Raw genomic sequence first — 16,884 nt, 5'->3', positions numbered from 1 at the left:
AGTGTTTAATGTATCAAATCTGTTCTTCAGATGATCTCTAAATTCAGGTGGGATATATTCAAGGTCATACTTTGGCTCTCATGGACTTGTTTTCATTTCCTTCAGCTTCAGTTTGAATTTGCATATGAGTAATTGATGGTATGCTCCATAGTCTGCCCCTGGCCTTGTTTTGACTGATGATATGGAGTTTTCTATCATCTCTTTCCAAAGCAGATGTAGTCAATGTGATTTCTGTGTATTCCATCTGGTGAGATCTATGTGTATAGTCATCTCTTATGCTGCATAAAGAAGGTATTTGAAATGAACAAATCATTGATTTTGCAGAATTCTATCATGCATTCTCCAGCACCATTTCTATCACCAAGGCCATATTTTCTAACTACTGATCTTTCCTCTTTGCTTCCAACCTTTGCATTCCAATCACCAGTAATGATCAATTCATCTTGATTGCATGTTTGATCAATTTCAGATTGAAGAATTTGGTAGAATCCTTCTATTTCATCTTCCTTGTAGTTGTATGGATATTATCCTATCACAGACAGCATTGTTCCTCATGACTGATCATGATATGTTCTTTTTAATGATGCAATTCCTCTTCAGTTTGTCATTCCTGGTATAGTAACCTATGTGACTGCCAGACTCAAATGGTCAATGTCAGTCCATTTTAGCTCACTAATGCCTGGGATATCAATGTTTATATGTTCCATTTCATTTCTGGCAATTTCCAGTTTTCCTAGGTTCATACTGTGTACATTCTATGTTCTGATTATTAATGAATCTTTACATCTGTTTCTCTTCATTTTGAGTTATGCCCCATAAGTAAATGAAGGTCCCAAAGGCTTTACTCCATTCAAGTTTTCATGATCAGCTCTACTTTGAGGAGGCAGCTCTTCCCCAGTTATATTTTGAGTGCCTTCCAATATGAGGGGTTCATCTCCTGGCAATATTCTGGTGCTCTTCATCATGTTTCAATATTGAATATTGTGTTCTGGCAGTGTTCCACTGCTATTTATAAGATTTTCAGTGACTAAATATTCAGAAGGAGTTCGTCTCTCCTTCTTCCAAGTCTGTCTTTATCAGGAAGCTCAGCTGAAACCTATCCACTGTAGGTGACCCTGCTAGTATTCAAAATAGCTTTCAGAATCACAGTAACACATAAGCCACCACAGTACCACAAACTGACAGATGAGTGGCAGATATCCACTGCTATTCATAACATTGTCAGTGACTAATCCCTCAGAAGTGGACTGCCTATTTCTTCTTCTTAGTCTGTTCTTAGTCTATAAACTTCACTGGAACCAGTGGCATATGTTCCAATTATCACAGAAAGATGCAAGCCCCACAGTATGACAAATTGACAGATTTGTGGCCCGTAAAGATTACTACTTTGGAAATTCTATAGGGAAATTCTGCTCTGTCATACAGGGTCACTATGCATTGGAACCAACTTGATGGCATACAAAAAAAGCAATCTTTTTCTAAAAGTATAGAATTGATGGGAACCACTCACCTGTCTGAGATCATATACAGTCAATCCTATTGAAATAACGGACATGAGTATAATAGCAAAAGCATACTCCTTGTAGTCCTCACTAAACCACAGACAGACACTGAAGAGCTGAAATATGTAGAATGCATTTAGAACCTATTAGCAGACAGAAAAACAGAAAGACAAGGAAAATATTTAAGTTTTACATTCAGCGATTCATGGACTTGTCTTCATAATCACCTCAATGACATGAATCATCCTACACAATAATCTTATTTGTCATCTCATTATATTTATTCAGCAATTCCCATCATCTCTCAGACACTGTAGAAGCAACTTTATCTGCATTTGTGTATTTAAGTATTATAATTATCTTATTAACCCAAAATTCCTACTTATCTCCATTATAAAGAGGAAGAAACTAGACCTTAAATCTTGAGTAACTTGCCAAAGATCACACAGCTGAGACTTTAACTCAGGCAGTCTAACCCCAGAGCACTTGCTTTGAATAACTGTTGTACTGCACAGTTTTCAAAGTTGTGTTCTATGTATCATCATATTGACCACCACAACAGTTTAGTGAAGAGTACATAGTAATATTAGCTCTATTTTATATTTATTGGCCTTCCATAGGTGAAGTTAAGGTTTCTGATCGTAAAATGCCTTTTAGTCAATTATTCTTTTGCATGACATAATAGCTGTCATATTTGAAGTCATTAAAGTACTTTAGTTTAATTGTTAAGATGAAGACTATATTTTCTCATAAATAGAAAACTGAGCTACAAGTGTTCTACTGTATTTGCACAAGTAGAACATTATGGGAAAGAAAGGATATTAACTCCAGTATCTGTAATCCTGCTTTTATCAAAAAACACTGTGTGTCTTTAGTCAAATTCCCTCTAGTTGATCTTCTTTTGTCTAAAACAAAAATGGACTACCTTGTCTCTGATTAGGTAAGAACCATACAGAAACTTTCCCCATCAGTTTATTTAACTTTCTTTCATGACTGAAAGCTTGCTGGAAATAATGAAAAAGAACCATGAGTTTGGAAAGATTTTTGGTGTTTTGTTTTTTTTTCCCCTTGAGACAAGGAGGCATAAAGTTGGAAAACAAAGGAAGACTCAGAAAACAGCTAAATGGCTTTATCTATTTAGATAATAATCACTGTAAAATTGAAAATTATAAGGAAGGGAAGATTTTACATTTTGGAAATGATCAAGTCCTCCCTTCCCACATTATTAAAGGACAATTACATTGAGATTAATGGAACCAATTACGTTGAACAGATGTGTGTTTTTTTTTTCTTATCATTTTGGATGCTGAGGAAATTATATATAAGAAAAGGACTGGGGTTTTTTTTATTACTATTATTTTAGTGTTTCAATGTTGAAATAGGCTAAGCAGTATAATAAGAAAGAGCAAATGTGAGAGAGGGAGGAGGAAAGAAGGGTGAAGGAAGGAGGTGTTGTGCTCATTAAATGAAAATCAGACACATGAGCTCTGTGACTTATATTGTAATAGACAATATATACAAAAGCGGATTGCCAAGAAAACGAACAAAAAAGAGATATTAGGGAGATTCTTTGCTGGTTACCGGGATGTGGGAGGTGGGGTAAGAAGAGGGAGGGGAAGGTGGAGCACAGGATAGGGAAAAGACACAGGATAGTTTGGGTGCTAGGGAGGGGGGCAATATACAAGAAGGGAGAGGGGAATGGAAGAACAAAGCAGATGGGAGAACAATTAGGCAAATTTGCATGGGCTAAGTGGGACAGAGGTAAGTAATGATGTACACACTACCTTGGAAAAACAGGGCTCTGAGATACAGGGATTGAGACATGGTGGGAATGGGAAACAGGGGAGAAATAATGTTAAGATATCTGGCTGTCTTTCTAATCTTGGTTTCCTTGGCATATCATTATAAAATAGACACTTGAGGGGGAGAGAAAGGAATAGCCAGAAATATCACTATAGAAAGCTTGTAAGTCCATCTTCTTCCTATAACTGATTGGAATACCTAAAATGGGGCTACAATGTGCCCAGTGAAGAAGGCTTCCTGTGGAGCCTTTGCATTACATAAGACTGTAGGTGGAATTCTGAACAGCATCAGAATCTTCTGAGGTGGAAAATTTTCACTTGCAAGGACAAGCAGACCAGCCTGGAGCAGCTAGAAGACCAGAAGATACCCAGAAGATACTTCTTGAAAGAAAGACCAACAGGAAAAATCTAAAACAATATAGGCAGATTGACTGATTATTACAAGAACAAGCAAGTTGCTCACCTAGGAGATATCAAGGCAAGTGGTAGGGTCCCCTCAGGGCAAACCCCCATCTAAGACTAAGACTCAATGGGAATACACGCTCTGATTGGTGACCACGTTGGTCACCGATAAGGGGAAGTGAAGTAAAAACAGCAATGAAGCTGTGAGCTAAGCCCTACAACGTTCAATAGACTCCTGTGAACCCAGCTGGAGACCTGGTTGGCCAGCAGTGTGACAAGACCTGGGGACTCTTTGGCCCAGAGTCAGTGACATAGCCACAGAGGACTAGAGTGGAGAGTAAAGCATTCAGCTGATAAGAAGTGAGGGCATATACATAAGAACACCCACACTTGCAGATAATACCCACTTGACCTGGCTTCAATAACTGGATGATCAAAGCTCAACTAGTAGAAGAAAGAAGAGGAAAAAGAGAATAATCTGATACAATTTGATGAATTTGACCTATCCCTATGGATGCAGTAGCTCAAAAGAGGGAACAAATCTTTGTAGCATGGATCATCCTCACCCCCTCCATACACAGAGCAGACAGGGATGGGCAACTTGGACATTGCCTACCGAAAATGGGGGGCTACAAAGGCAAGAAGTGACTGGCTTACAAACTTTCAAGAGGGAACCTATATCCAGAGGCTGTGGAGGAAGGTAGAATCTCCACTGAGTAGTATCCAATCTGTCTAAGCAGGGCTGATGAAAGGAGATGCGGATAGGTCTCTTGTGATACAATAGTGAATAATTGCTATCAGGACTGACTGTGAGGGTTGGAAATGTAAAGGTAAATGTTTTGTAGCAAAAGGAGGGAAGTGATTGACTTTGTAGTCTAGGAGCACAGGTCCCTGGGACCATCAAGGGAGAAGAGCAGAGAGAGGGACCCTACATAGAGAAACAGTGACACCAGAGATGGAGGCAGAGATGATGACGTGGAGAGATGGAGCAGTTGGGGACTTAAGACCCAGAGAGGGAGATAGGTTGTGTGCTGAGGACTGGGTGGCAGACTTGCAGGATATACCCTTTGGTTGGTTGATGATGCATGGAGGGGATTGTAACTATGGCAATGAAATGATATACGGTAGGATGAATGTAAAGCTAATGTTCTCCCATGGAAACTATCACATAATTCATAATAAAACATTAAAAAGAGAGAGAGAGAGAGATGAGGAAAATATCACTGGAATTCTTTTTAAATATCCCCAAATTACATCAACTTACTAACATCTAGCACTCTGGCTCATTTTACTAGTGCTAAATATCTCTATTTTTCTTTCTAGCCAAACAGAAAATACTCATTACCTCCTTGATGAGTAGTTTCCAAATTGGTGTGATTTCAACATCAATAGTATTAGGTCCACAAATTAACCTCCTATATGGACAGATCACAGGTCACTTAGAAGCTGATAAGGAAAATGAACCTCATATTTCTAACCAAGTTTTCAAAAACAGAGAGAGATCAAGTCCATGTTCATTTTTTAACTTATGGAATGAGCACATTCTCCATTGTTGTATAACATTCCCATCTTTCTCAAAATAACTGCAACCCAAGGTATAAAAACAATAACTATTATCAGAATACTTAGTATCGAACTCTCCTCTATTTTCCTAATGGTTATAAAAACCCTGTAGATCATAATGGCCCAATCCCATCCTGTCTGAGTTGCCATGAATAGGGGCCAATTCTGCTGCAGCTAACAACAATCAAGGGACTTAATATTACTCACTGACTCACTCAGGTACTTTCAGGGTTGGCACTCTCTCATCTCTGTCTCTCCTTAACACTGGCACCATGGATGTGGGATGGAAGGATCATTATAAGAAAAGCATTTTTCTGATGTGGAAATACTGTGCCTACTTTACTATTTATTCTCAGACTTTCTGGAAAGATGTTTTTCTGTTTTGTTTTGTTTTAATATAAGTGAATATATATAGTATTAACTCAGGAGTTGTAGTCGTGTAGTGGTTACAATTCAGGCTGCTACCCTCAAGGTCATCAGTTCGAAACTACCAGCAGTTTCGTGGGGGAAAGATGAGGCTTTCTGTTCCCATAAATATTTACAGTCTCAGAAGCCCTACACAGGATCACTATGAGTCGGAACCAACTCCATGGCACGTAACCGCCACTACCACCACTAAAGAAACTCAGATGTTTCTTTGTTTAGGCAGGAGGACACACTTGATGAGCTATTTGGGTGTTGAGAACACTAACCACTTTCTTTGTACCTTTCACATAGAGCCTCGAATCAAACATTTTGTCAGCACGTATTATCAAACTTCAATGCTCATACAGATAACTTAGATTATTAAAACTTGCTGCTGTTCAGTGCCATTGAGTCATCTCCACCTCATAGCAATCCTGTATAGGGTTTCTGAGAAGCAGCTGGTGGATTTGGACTTCCAGCCTTGTGGTTCGCAGTCCAGTGCTGATCCTACAGTTGTAAAAATTAATATTCTGATTAATAGTGATGGAATGTGGTCTGAGACTCTGTATTTCTAACAGGCTCCCAAGTGGTGCTGAAGCTGCAAAGTTCTATGACTCTTCAAAGCACTAGAAATGTTGTTGTTAAGTATCGTTGAGTTGGTTCCAACTCATAGAGACCCTATGTAAGGTTTCTGAGGAGTGTTGGTGAATTCGAACTGCTGACCTTGTGGTTCAAAGTGGCCTTGCAGTCTACTGCATTATCCCACAGTGCCACGCCAGGACTCTTAAAGTAGAATTGATGAAATCGGGGGAAGGAGGGAGGATAAAATGGGAATCATAGAAACTTAGGACCACTTAGGGCTTTCTAGAGAACCCCTGCCCCATTTCAAATTTGGGAAACTCTGATAATACTAAAATTAATATTTAGTATTATCAGAGGAGCTCTGATAGCATAGTGGTTATGAGTCGGGCTGCTAACCTCACAGTCAGCAGTTTGAAACTACCAGTGGTTCCATGTGAGAAAGATGAAGCTTTCTGCTCCTGTAAAGATTTACAGCCTCGGAAACCCTTTACAGAGTCACTATGAGGCAGAATCGACTCCACGGCACACCACTACCACCAAGGCCCAGAGAGAAAATATAGTTACTTAAAGCCACACAGTGAATTATAACAGATTCTTGATATCTAGTCCAGTGCCCTTCCTCATCCTTGCTTATCTGCCCATCAGCTGATTTGATTTGAAATTGTGGGGCTACCTGCCTTGCATGACATTCTTCTGATGCTTCATAAATTTTTCAGCTCTGCTTTCATGGTATAGTGCATATTTCCTGGTTATAATCAAAACTGTCTAAAGGTTCCTATTGTATCAAAAACCTGAGAAGCACTGTATAGCATAGAAAGGGCACAACAAAACCTACAGTTAGAAGATATAGAACTCAGTTCTTACTCAATGTGGATAACTTCTCAGCTGTGGGACCTTGTCCAAGCTGATAAGCCTCTCTGAGTCTCATCTATCACACTGAAATGGTGATGCCTGCTCTACTTTACCCACAAGGTTTCTCTGAAGGTTAAGTGAGGTAATATATATATATATATATATATCAAAGCAATATATTTTAATAATCCTAAACAGAGCATCAGAACATTTTCTAACTTTAACCAGTTAAGATACCATTTACTAGACTCTCTGTTTGACTAATGGATAACACACTTTACAACAATGCACTGTACCTAATCTCTTGTTCTTCTCTTGTTAGACCTGATCCAAATTTTAGATGTATTTTAGCAGAAGTCAGCCAGTCTTCCAAAGAACTAAAATAATAATAATAAAAAGAACATCCTTAGCATAATACTTTGGAGATAATTGTTCTCTTCGGTGGTTGCAATTGATGAAACAACTTACCCAATTTTCTGGAAGTTTCCTTCTAGGTTGTTCCAAACGTATCTTATTTTCTGTACCTTTATGTATCTCACCTGCAAAAGAATACTAAGTTGAGGATCTGAGAATACACAGAAACATAATGGTTAAAGAAGTAAGTATTTGTGGAAGAAGCAAAAATAGAGCACAGATATGCTAACTTAATGTTTTATCCTATCCCACTTTATATTTTTCCTAGGAGCTCTGATAGTGTAGTGGTTATGAATTGAGCTGTTAACCTCAAGGTCGGCAGTTCGAAACTATCAGCTGTTCCACGGAAGAAAGATGAGGCTTTCTGTTCCCATAAAAATTTATAGCCTCATAAACCCTGTACAGGGTCTCTATGAGTTGGGACTGACTCCACGGCACACCATCACCACCTGATTTTTTCCTACTAAACAAATGGTGTTCTTGATTAGACTTTTATCATGAGTCTACTATAGAGATAAAATTATAAATAAAAACTCAGTCTCTACATTCCACTCCTTCACCATCTAAAAAGGAAAAGATATATTTACTGTACTCACAAAAATGCCATCTAGTCTATAGGCAATATGGTATCTGGTAATGCAATGGCTAAGTACTTTGCAGCTAACCAAAAGGACAGCAGTTCAAACCCACACAAAGGATCTGTGAAAGAAAAGGCCTGACGATCTTTTCATTAAGATGCCAGCGTAGGGATATAGATAGGGCAACTCTACCCTGTAATATAGAATCACCTTGAATCAGAATGGACTCAACAGCACACAACAACAAAATGCTATAGAAAGGGCAGATGACAGAGGCATCATAGAGGAAATGATGCTTGCATTGCAACCTTGAAGAAGTGGAAGACTTGTGCTCAAATGGGAAAAGAAGTGGGCATTTCAAAGAGAATAGACACAAATTATTTGGGGGGCAGTAATGAGGAATAGGAGTCTTGGTGTGGCCCTGTGAGCTAAAACATGCACTGGACTGCAGAGTCGTTTGAACTACAAGGTCTGTCGTTCAAGGCCACCAGACACTCCTTGGAAACCCTATCAGGGTCACTATGGGTCAGAAAAGACTAAACAACACTTAACTATAGCAATGAGGAATAATAAGAGGGGAAAAATGAATTAAGATAACATTACAAGCAATCTTAAATGCTAATATATTTGGGACTTTATTCTATGGGTAGTAAATAAGTGATTGGAAAAACTTGTCAAAGAGACATGGGGAAAGATTAGATTGGTAGCAGGTATCATAGGAGAAAGAAGAGGTTATTCCAAGAAAATGCATTCCAGACAATGAGGGCCATCAGCAGTGGTGACCTAACTAGTCACAAAGAGAAATGGTGAGACTGCCATATTGCTAAGGAGCAATAATTATTATTGTCCATTGGAATCATCTGGAAAGCTTTAAAAATGAGATGTTTGGGTACCATACCCAAGAGATTCTAATTGAATTTGTCTGGGGTGCAGTCTAGATATCAGTATTTTATACACTACTACAGATACTTCTACTGTGCAGTCAAAGTTGAGGAACATTGTTTTACAGCTACTCTGATACATTTGACCTTAAGAAACACAATTGTCTCCATAGCACAATCTCCCCATTTGCAAATTGAGGCAATAGAGCTATATTTTTCTAAATTCCACGTTAGCTCTTCTAAATATGCTGTTTGTCTACAAAAATTATAGTCCGTATAGACATTTGATTACTTCTAAAACTGAGAAAGTATATAACTGGTACATAGCAAGTGCTTCGTAATGTTTTACTAGATAATGAAAGAATGCTTTCTAAAATCACATGTCATCTAGAAATACTTCTTAAATTGCTAACCTTGAAGACTTGAATTGGAGTCCTGGTGTGGTGCTGTTAGATAAGTACTAGACCACAAGATCAATTTGAACCACAAAGTTAGTAGTTCAAACTCACCAGCCACTCCTCAGAAACCCTACACAAGTTTGCTATGGTTGGAATCAACTTGACAACACTTACCAACAACAACAAAGTTAAAGTGTTAAATACTGTATTTTTTCTATTTCAGTGAGACTGGCTACAAAATAACTTTTATTCAATAAATTCATTTTTCTAATTGATTTTCGTATAAAATTAAGAGCACATTACCCCTGAAAATGATTATTTCTTCGCAAGCTGCAAGTTAGTGGTAAGGAAAGTGACCATCCCTGAGGTGTATTAGCCATTATGGTACATCCTTCAACCTGAAGATTCTTATCCCACAATTTATTTTCTTTTTAGTATTATCTTAATTTAGCAAATAGAGTGGAATGGAATCATAACTAATGTTTATTGAGCACTTTGGGTCTTCTCACAGAATGTCTTTTAAATTACCCTGTAGCAGGGTAGATATTATTTTCACTTTCACTTTGCCCCTGATGTTCATTTAATCAAATACCTTGCCCAGAATCACACCTATTAGAAGCAAAGCTGGAATATGAGCTGAGGCCCATCTGGGTCCAAAGCCCACAATCTCTCTGACAATATAATATTCAGACTAGTGTCAGAAGATCCAAAAATCCTTTAACATCAAGGGCTGAAACTATTTCCATACATTTCAAAGAATTTTGTTAACAAAACTATGGTAGCATATGAGACCCTAGTTAAGTTAGAGAACTTATATTAAGGTATTATGAAACCACAAAATAGACACAAAATATCAGTAGATGAAGGCAGCAATTTTTAAGGACCAAAGAGCTTTATCTCAAGCCAGGAAATGGAAAGTTCCATTATTTCTTGACAGAAGGAAAAGAACGATTCGATCACAGACTTTTAGGGATCTTTGAGATACCCCAGCAGGGAGCACACTTTACTCTGCTTCCCACATCACCTTCAGAGCCTTGGAAGCTGACAAGAGGATACTACAGGTAATATATGCCAGAGGTAGAGTTTATTTACCCCTATTTCCTGGAACTTCACACAAGGAAACGATGATTAAAATTTCAGGCATCTGCTGTGGAATGAATTTCATCTTTCTTTTCAGAATCAGGAAGCTTCCTCCACCTTCTGTTCCCCCTCTCATTTCTTGTTGAAACATGTTGTAAGAGCATGCTATTGAACTGGTTGTTGTTGTTGTTGTTGTTGTTGTTAAGTGCCACGAAGTCAGTTCTGACTCTTAGCAACCCCTTTCTGAGGCAGTAAATCTTTGCTGGAGCAGAAAGCCTCAACTTTGTACTGGTTAAGCACTGAGTTTCAGCTTTGCATGCAATTCCATGAGATGGTCTTTGGCCTACATATTGGCCTATATCTGAAAATCTTACATCACCCTTCATAACAATTTCCAAACTCCCCCTAAATGGCCCTGAATAGTTATTATCTTGGTAGTATTGTTTATTGTTATTGGCATCAATGCCTGAGCCCAGAACATCTCTCCCAACCTTTCTTGAAACCTTTTGGCACTTTATTTGAAGATGTGGTGGTTCACAAATAAATTTCATATTCATTCTCCCAGTTTAGGTTCACAATAGCCCTGAGAAGCAGGGGTTCTTTGTTGTTGTTGTTAATTGCCATCGAGTCAGTTTCTACCCATAGCAACCCTGTATAGAGTTTCCAAGGAGTGACTGGTGAACTTGAACCACCGATCTAATAGTTCAAATGACTTTGCAGGAATTCTTAGGCTCTTTTAATTAAAACAAACAACAAAAACAAAAACAAACTCAAGACTCAGGCAGGCAGTAACTAGCCAAACCCTATTTCCTAAGTTGAAAAATGCAGACATCAAACCTGTGTTCCAGCTCTTTGCATTTCAACACTCCTGCCCCTTCCTCACATTTTGTTTGTTAATTTGATTGTTTCTTCATTCATGTTTGACACTTACTTATTTGATAGCATTAGATCGCTAATGGACTCTGAGGCCAGATCCACAAAGGATAGCTCTTGTTCCTGATGACTGGCCATCTAAGATTAGTCTGCCGCGGTTGTTTTTCAATTTGGGCAGTAAAGAAAACCGGGTAATAATAACTGACAACAAGGATTACTCAACAATTGATTTTTTATTGGTAGGAAACAAATTACAACAACAACAACAACAAAAGAACTGACAACAAGGATTACTCAACAATTGATTTTTTATTGGTAGGAAACAAATTGACCTTGGACTGATCAAAACTAATGTAGATAGCTATCTATACATATATAAATGGAAAAGAAAAGATTATGTCTATAAAATGTGTTTTAATATACAAATGTTAACTAGTTATAATTCAGGTACTGTTAATTTAATATGGCAAGAAAGCCAAGCATTGAATTATGAAATTTGAGTTATAGAATTTAAAATAAGCTGATTTTGCAAACATAAGCAAACTCTTTGGCATTTTTCTATATGATTTTTTTTTTTTTTACTGTAAGATTAACTCTACAGCACAGATTCCAATACAGGGCACAATGCTATTAAGAGCTAATATGTATCATGCAGCTACTATGTGCCTGGTACTAGATTCCTTATTTTATTTAATTTCATCAATGAATCTTAGAGTTAGGTATTCTTATCATCATTTTATAGATGACAGAACTGAAGTTCAGCAGAGTTAAGTAAGTAATTGATCCAAGACTTAGAAGGATGAAGTTATGATTTGAGCTGAACTCTGGGTGACTTCAAAGTCTAGACTATTGAGTGAGGATTGGCACAGTACAGCAACTCAAGGGCAGATTAGCCAGTAAGCACAGTATGCAAAGGCTTACAATCAGTGAGGTATGCATAAACTGAATTGTACTGATTTATTAATCTGTAACGAACAACTTTACCAGATGAATTTGTTCACAACAGATTACAAAGTAAGCACAATTAAACCTGTACATAGTTCACTTATTGTATGTCAGTGCATACTGTGTTTATTGCTTAATTCACCCCTGTGTTAAATTCATCTCCTCCACTGTATCCTGTTTATTGGGTAAGTGATCCCTGGTTTAACCTTCTATTTGAGGGGGAAAGATATTAAACTTCTCTGGCACCATCAACAGTCATGCTTTCACTTACCTTTAAGTCTGGCTTGCTTATAGCTCTATTTATGATGTACTCCTCGTCTGTAATGAGAGGGTGGTCAGGAGTGAGATCAACTGTGCTGTTTAATGCTGACAGGTAGATCCACATTACCCTTTTCCAAGAGTAAGTTTGGAATTCATCCTGAGGAAATAGACACCAAAACTCCCGTGAAGAGAAACCATCAGGCTAAAATTCAACCTGAAAGACACCATCTTAATATAATTCTGTAGGTTTATGCAGTTACTGAACATTCTAGAAAGCACTATATGCCTTTGAGAGTTGGTGGATATAGAGCTTTGAAAGAAAAATACATGTCATCATTTCACACTGAGATACGAACAAGAGGCCTTGACACATAAAACCAAACTCAGAAGAGAGAGGAGAGATACACTCTCAAACAGGGATCAGTGTCCCCCGTTACCCTCCAGTCAGATAAAAATTTCACAGGGCATAGGGGGAACCTTTCAAGGGTTCCAACTAAACTATCTACCTTTTCCAAAGCTTAATTTTAATTCTGCCTGCTCTATAATGGCTCCTTTAACAACTTCCAACTGGGAAATGAGGGGCATGGTACAAAAAAAACAAAACCAAAAAACACAACAGAAAACTGTCATTCTACAGCTCCAAAGACTTCACCAGTCCCTCTCTTCTAGGCTGTCTTGTATTCTCTTAGTTCTTCCAGACTACCTAGAAGGCAGGAGTCATGCTTTATTATTCCTTATGTTCCCATCCATGTAAAGTACTATGACCTTCTCTCTGAGAGTCTCATGAATGGGTTAAAAAAAAGACTACATGCATACACTGAATGTCCTAAAACATCATTGGCACCATAACTGAAAGTGCTTCACTTTTCAGTTGTCTGATGACTTAATGCTAGAATAGAATGGAGGAAGCATCACTGGATTGAGTGATAGGTACCACACTGGTCCTTTAGAAACTAATGTGATAATGGCACTAGTTGTTATCTAAATAAGAACATGGTACATATCAAACTCACTTGGATACCTGAGAAACCTAAATTGCTAAGAAACATGGCAAGAGAAGCTAATCTCAGCAAGTGTTTTGATAATTGGGGACTGATAACTATTGTGACTGATAACTATCTTGACTACACCCACTTTTCCCTGAAGAGTATTTGAGCTGACTAGACACAGAAGAGAAAGTATAGGATTCACTGTATCTCCTATACTGATTCTCCTCAAGACAAGTTCATCTTCACTCCTGCCCTGCTGTCTCCTTAGCCTGTAATTACTGTCCATTTCTCTCTTCTCTCTCGACAGCCTCATAGGACTGACTCCTAGTCATCCTTCTGCATCCAGCTCAAATATCACATCCCTAGCTCTGGTAGCATAGTGGTTACAAATTGGGCTGCTAACCTCAGGGTCAGCAGTTCGAAAATACCAACTGTTCTGTGGGAGAAAGATGAGACTTTCTGCTCCTGTAAAGATTTACAGCCTCAAAATCCCTCTACAGGGTCGCTACAAGTCGGAACCGACGCCACGGCACATAACTACCGCCACCACCAGTTTCTCTAGGTGATTCTTATCTCCCCTAAATAATCAGGATACTGAAGATTCTTACCACATTCTATGCCATTGCAAAGCCCTTTGCCTGTCCATCTTATCACTCTTCTTGGACTGTGGGCAGGGAATATGTCTGATTCATACCTGTACTTCAGCCAGGCCTAGCAGAGATTCTGCAAGAAAGGGAGAGTAGGAGGGACAGGGATAAAATGAATGAGAAAAAGAGAAAGTAAATAAAAGGATGAAAAGGGAAAGGAAGACAAAGAGAAATTTTAAAAAAAATCTTAATAGAGACTTGAAAGTTAATGAATTAATTTTTTAAGTCAGTGAAGTTGGCTATTACACTCATGAAGAAGAAGAAGAAGAAAGATGACTTAACCAAAATTTAAATGTGCTTGGAGATACCTTCAGAGCCTAAGAATGAACTAAGGTGGCTAAATTTCTAACAGCCAAGCTACTGAACTGATGGACATGTTCTAGGCATGGAAGAATAGGCAATCAATTTTCTATAATAAACTTTGATATGTTGTTGTTGTTAGGTGTTATAAAGTTGATTCTGACTCATACTGACCCTATGCCCAACAACAACAACAACAACAACAAAAGCACCCTATCCAGCCCTGCAACATCATCACAATTGTTGTTATGTTTGAGCCACTGTGTCAATCCATCTCATTGGGGTCTTCTTTTTTGCTGACCATACACTTTACCAACCATTATGTCTTTCTCCAGGGATTAATCCCTCCTGACAATATGTCTCGCCATCTGTGCTTCCAAGAAACATTCTGGCTGTACTTCTTCCGAGATAGATTTGTTGGTTCTTCTGGCACTTCATGTATTTGCCAATATTCTTCTCCAACACCGTAATTCAAATACATTGATTCTCCTATGATCTTTCTTCATTGTTCAACTTTCAAATGCATGTGAGACTATTGAAAATATCCTGGCTTGGGTCAGGCGCACCTTAGTCCTCAAACTAACATCTTTGCTCTTGAACACTTTTACAGAAGAGTATATGAAGAAAAATGTGGCATCAGGTTTGAAGGAAGACTCATTAACAATCTGCAATATGCAAATGATACAATCTTGCTTGCTGAAAGTGAAGAGGACTTAAATTACTGATGAAGATCAAAGACTAAAGTCTTCAGTATGGATTCCACCTCAATATAAAGAAACCAATAATCCTTACAACTGGACCAATAAATAACATCATGATAAATAGAGAAAAGATCACCACCATCAACACTCATGAAAGTAACAGTCAAGAAATCAAATGATATATTGCATGAGGCAAATCAGCTACATAAGACTTCTTTAAAGTGTACAAGAGCAAGCCATGGTATTTTCCATAGCCTCATATGCATGTGAAAATTAGACAATGAGTAAGAAAACCTGTAGAATAACTGAGTCATGGTGTTGGAGAAGAATATTGAAAGTGCCATGGACTCCTAGAAAAACCAACAAATCTGTGTTTCAAGAAGCATAGCTAGAATGCTCAGTAGAAGCCAGGATGGCAAGACTTTGTCTCTCATACTTTGGACATGTTATCAGGAGGGATCAGTACCTGGGGAAAGACACCATGCTAGGTTAAGTGGAGGGTCAGGGGAAAAGTGAACGACCATAACCAAATGGTTTGGCACAGCAGTAATGGGCTCAAGCATAACATCAGTAGTGAAGATGGCATAGGACCAGGCTGTGTTTTGATCTGTTGTACACAGGGTCGCTATGAGTCAGAACCAACTCAATGCAGCTAACAACAATAGTAACAACAATAATAACTAGCATTCATTTAGACTCCTGGTGTGGAGTTGTAGGATCAGCACTGGACTGTGAACAACAAGGTGGGCAGTTCAAACCCACCAGCTGCTCCTTGGCAACCCTATACAGGGTAACTATGAGTTGGAATTAATTTAATGGCACTTAACAACAGCATGCATTCAATGAGTGCCAGCTATGCCTTGATAAACAATGTTCCTTATGTATTGTTTCATTTAATCCTCACAAAAACCCTATGAGATTGTTAGTATTACTTACCACCCCCATTTTGTAAGTAAGGAAACTAAGATACAGTTGGGAAATAGTACAGCAAGGATTTGATCCCTGTTGCCATCTCCATAGTTCCTCTTAACTTGTTTTATCCATATTTTGCCGAAAAAATACTGTCATTTTTATATCCGACCTGAATTGGGTCTAACAAAGCAAAATTTCAATGACAAACTTGGTAAGTAAAGTGACACAAAACAACAACAAAATTCACATAGTTTGTAGGTAAATAGGAACACAAATTACAAAAACGTCAAGACCAGAGACCTTATGATAATTAAGAAGGCCCCTAATTGGTCCTGTTGGTCCTCTTAGTGAGCTAAAATAATATTTATTACTCCATCTCATATAAATATAATTCTTGTTGTTGTTGTTGTTAAGTGCCATCAAGTCAGTTCTGACTCATAGCAACCCTGTATAGGGTTTTTGAGGAGCAGCTGATGAATTTGAACTGCTGAATTTGTAGTTCAAACCGACCTTGCAGTAAAGTACTTATCTATAGCACCACAGAGTTTATAAAACTTTTGTATCAGTTACTGTATTTTTTTGGAGTTCTGGTATGGTGCTGTAGGATCAGCACTGGACTATTAATCACAAGGTTGGTAGTTCAAATCCACTAGCCACTCCTTGGTAACCTTTTATAGGATTGCTATGAGTCACAACCGACTCAACAGCAATGAACTACAACAACTCCCCTATTTTGGGCTCACACTTCTCCAAAGTTGGGGTTATTATCTGAATTTTTTTCAGATGAGAAAACTCAC

General features: G+C 38.2%; 1 protein-coding gene across 1 annotated transcript in view; it reads right to left on the bottom strand.

Annotated features, from left to right (window-relative positions):
* Nucleotides 1-16,884, bottom strand: part of ATP13A4 (ATPase type 13A4) — a 189,287-nt gene that overhangs the window by 100,692 nt on the left and 71,711 nt on the right. Inside the window, exons 3-7 of the mRNA XM_006873141.1 lie at nucleotides 12,549-12,695; nucleotides 7,577-7,647; nucleotides 7,405-7,485; nucleotides 5,052-5,121; nucleotides 1,511-1,645 (exon numbers count right to left, since the gene is read on the bottom strand). Of these exons, the coding sequence (XP_006873203.1) occupies nucleotides 1,511-1,645; nucleotides 5,052-5,121; nucleotides 7,405-7,485; nucleotides 7,577-7,647; nucleotides 12,549-12,695 (504 nt within the window). The remainder of the gene's footprint in view (nucleotides 1-1,510; nucleotides 1,646-5,051; nucleotides 5,122-7,404; nucleotides 7,486-7,576; nucleotides 7,648-12,548; nucleotides 12,696-16,884) is intronic.

Source organism: Chrysochloris asiatica, unplaced genomic scaffold (genome assembly GCF_000296735.1).
Source record: "Chrysochloris asiatica unplaced genomic scaffold, ChrAsi1.0 scaffold00224, whole genome shotgun sequence".
Taxonomy (NCBI): Eukaryota; Metazoa; Chordata; class Mammalia; order Afrosoricida; family Chrysochloridae; genus Chrysochloris; species Chrysochloris asiatica.
Note: the sequence above shows the minus strand (reverse complement) of the source record. Positions and strands in the feature narration are given on the sequence as shown.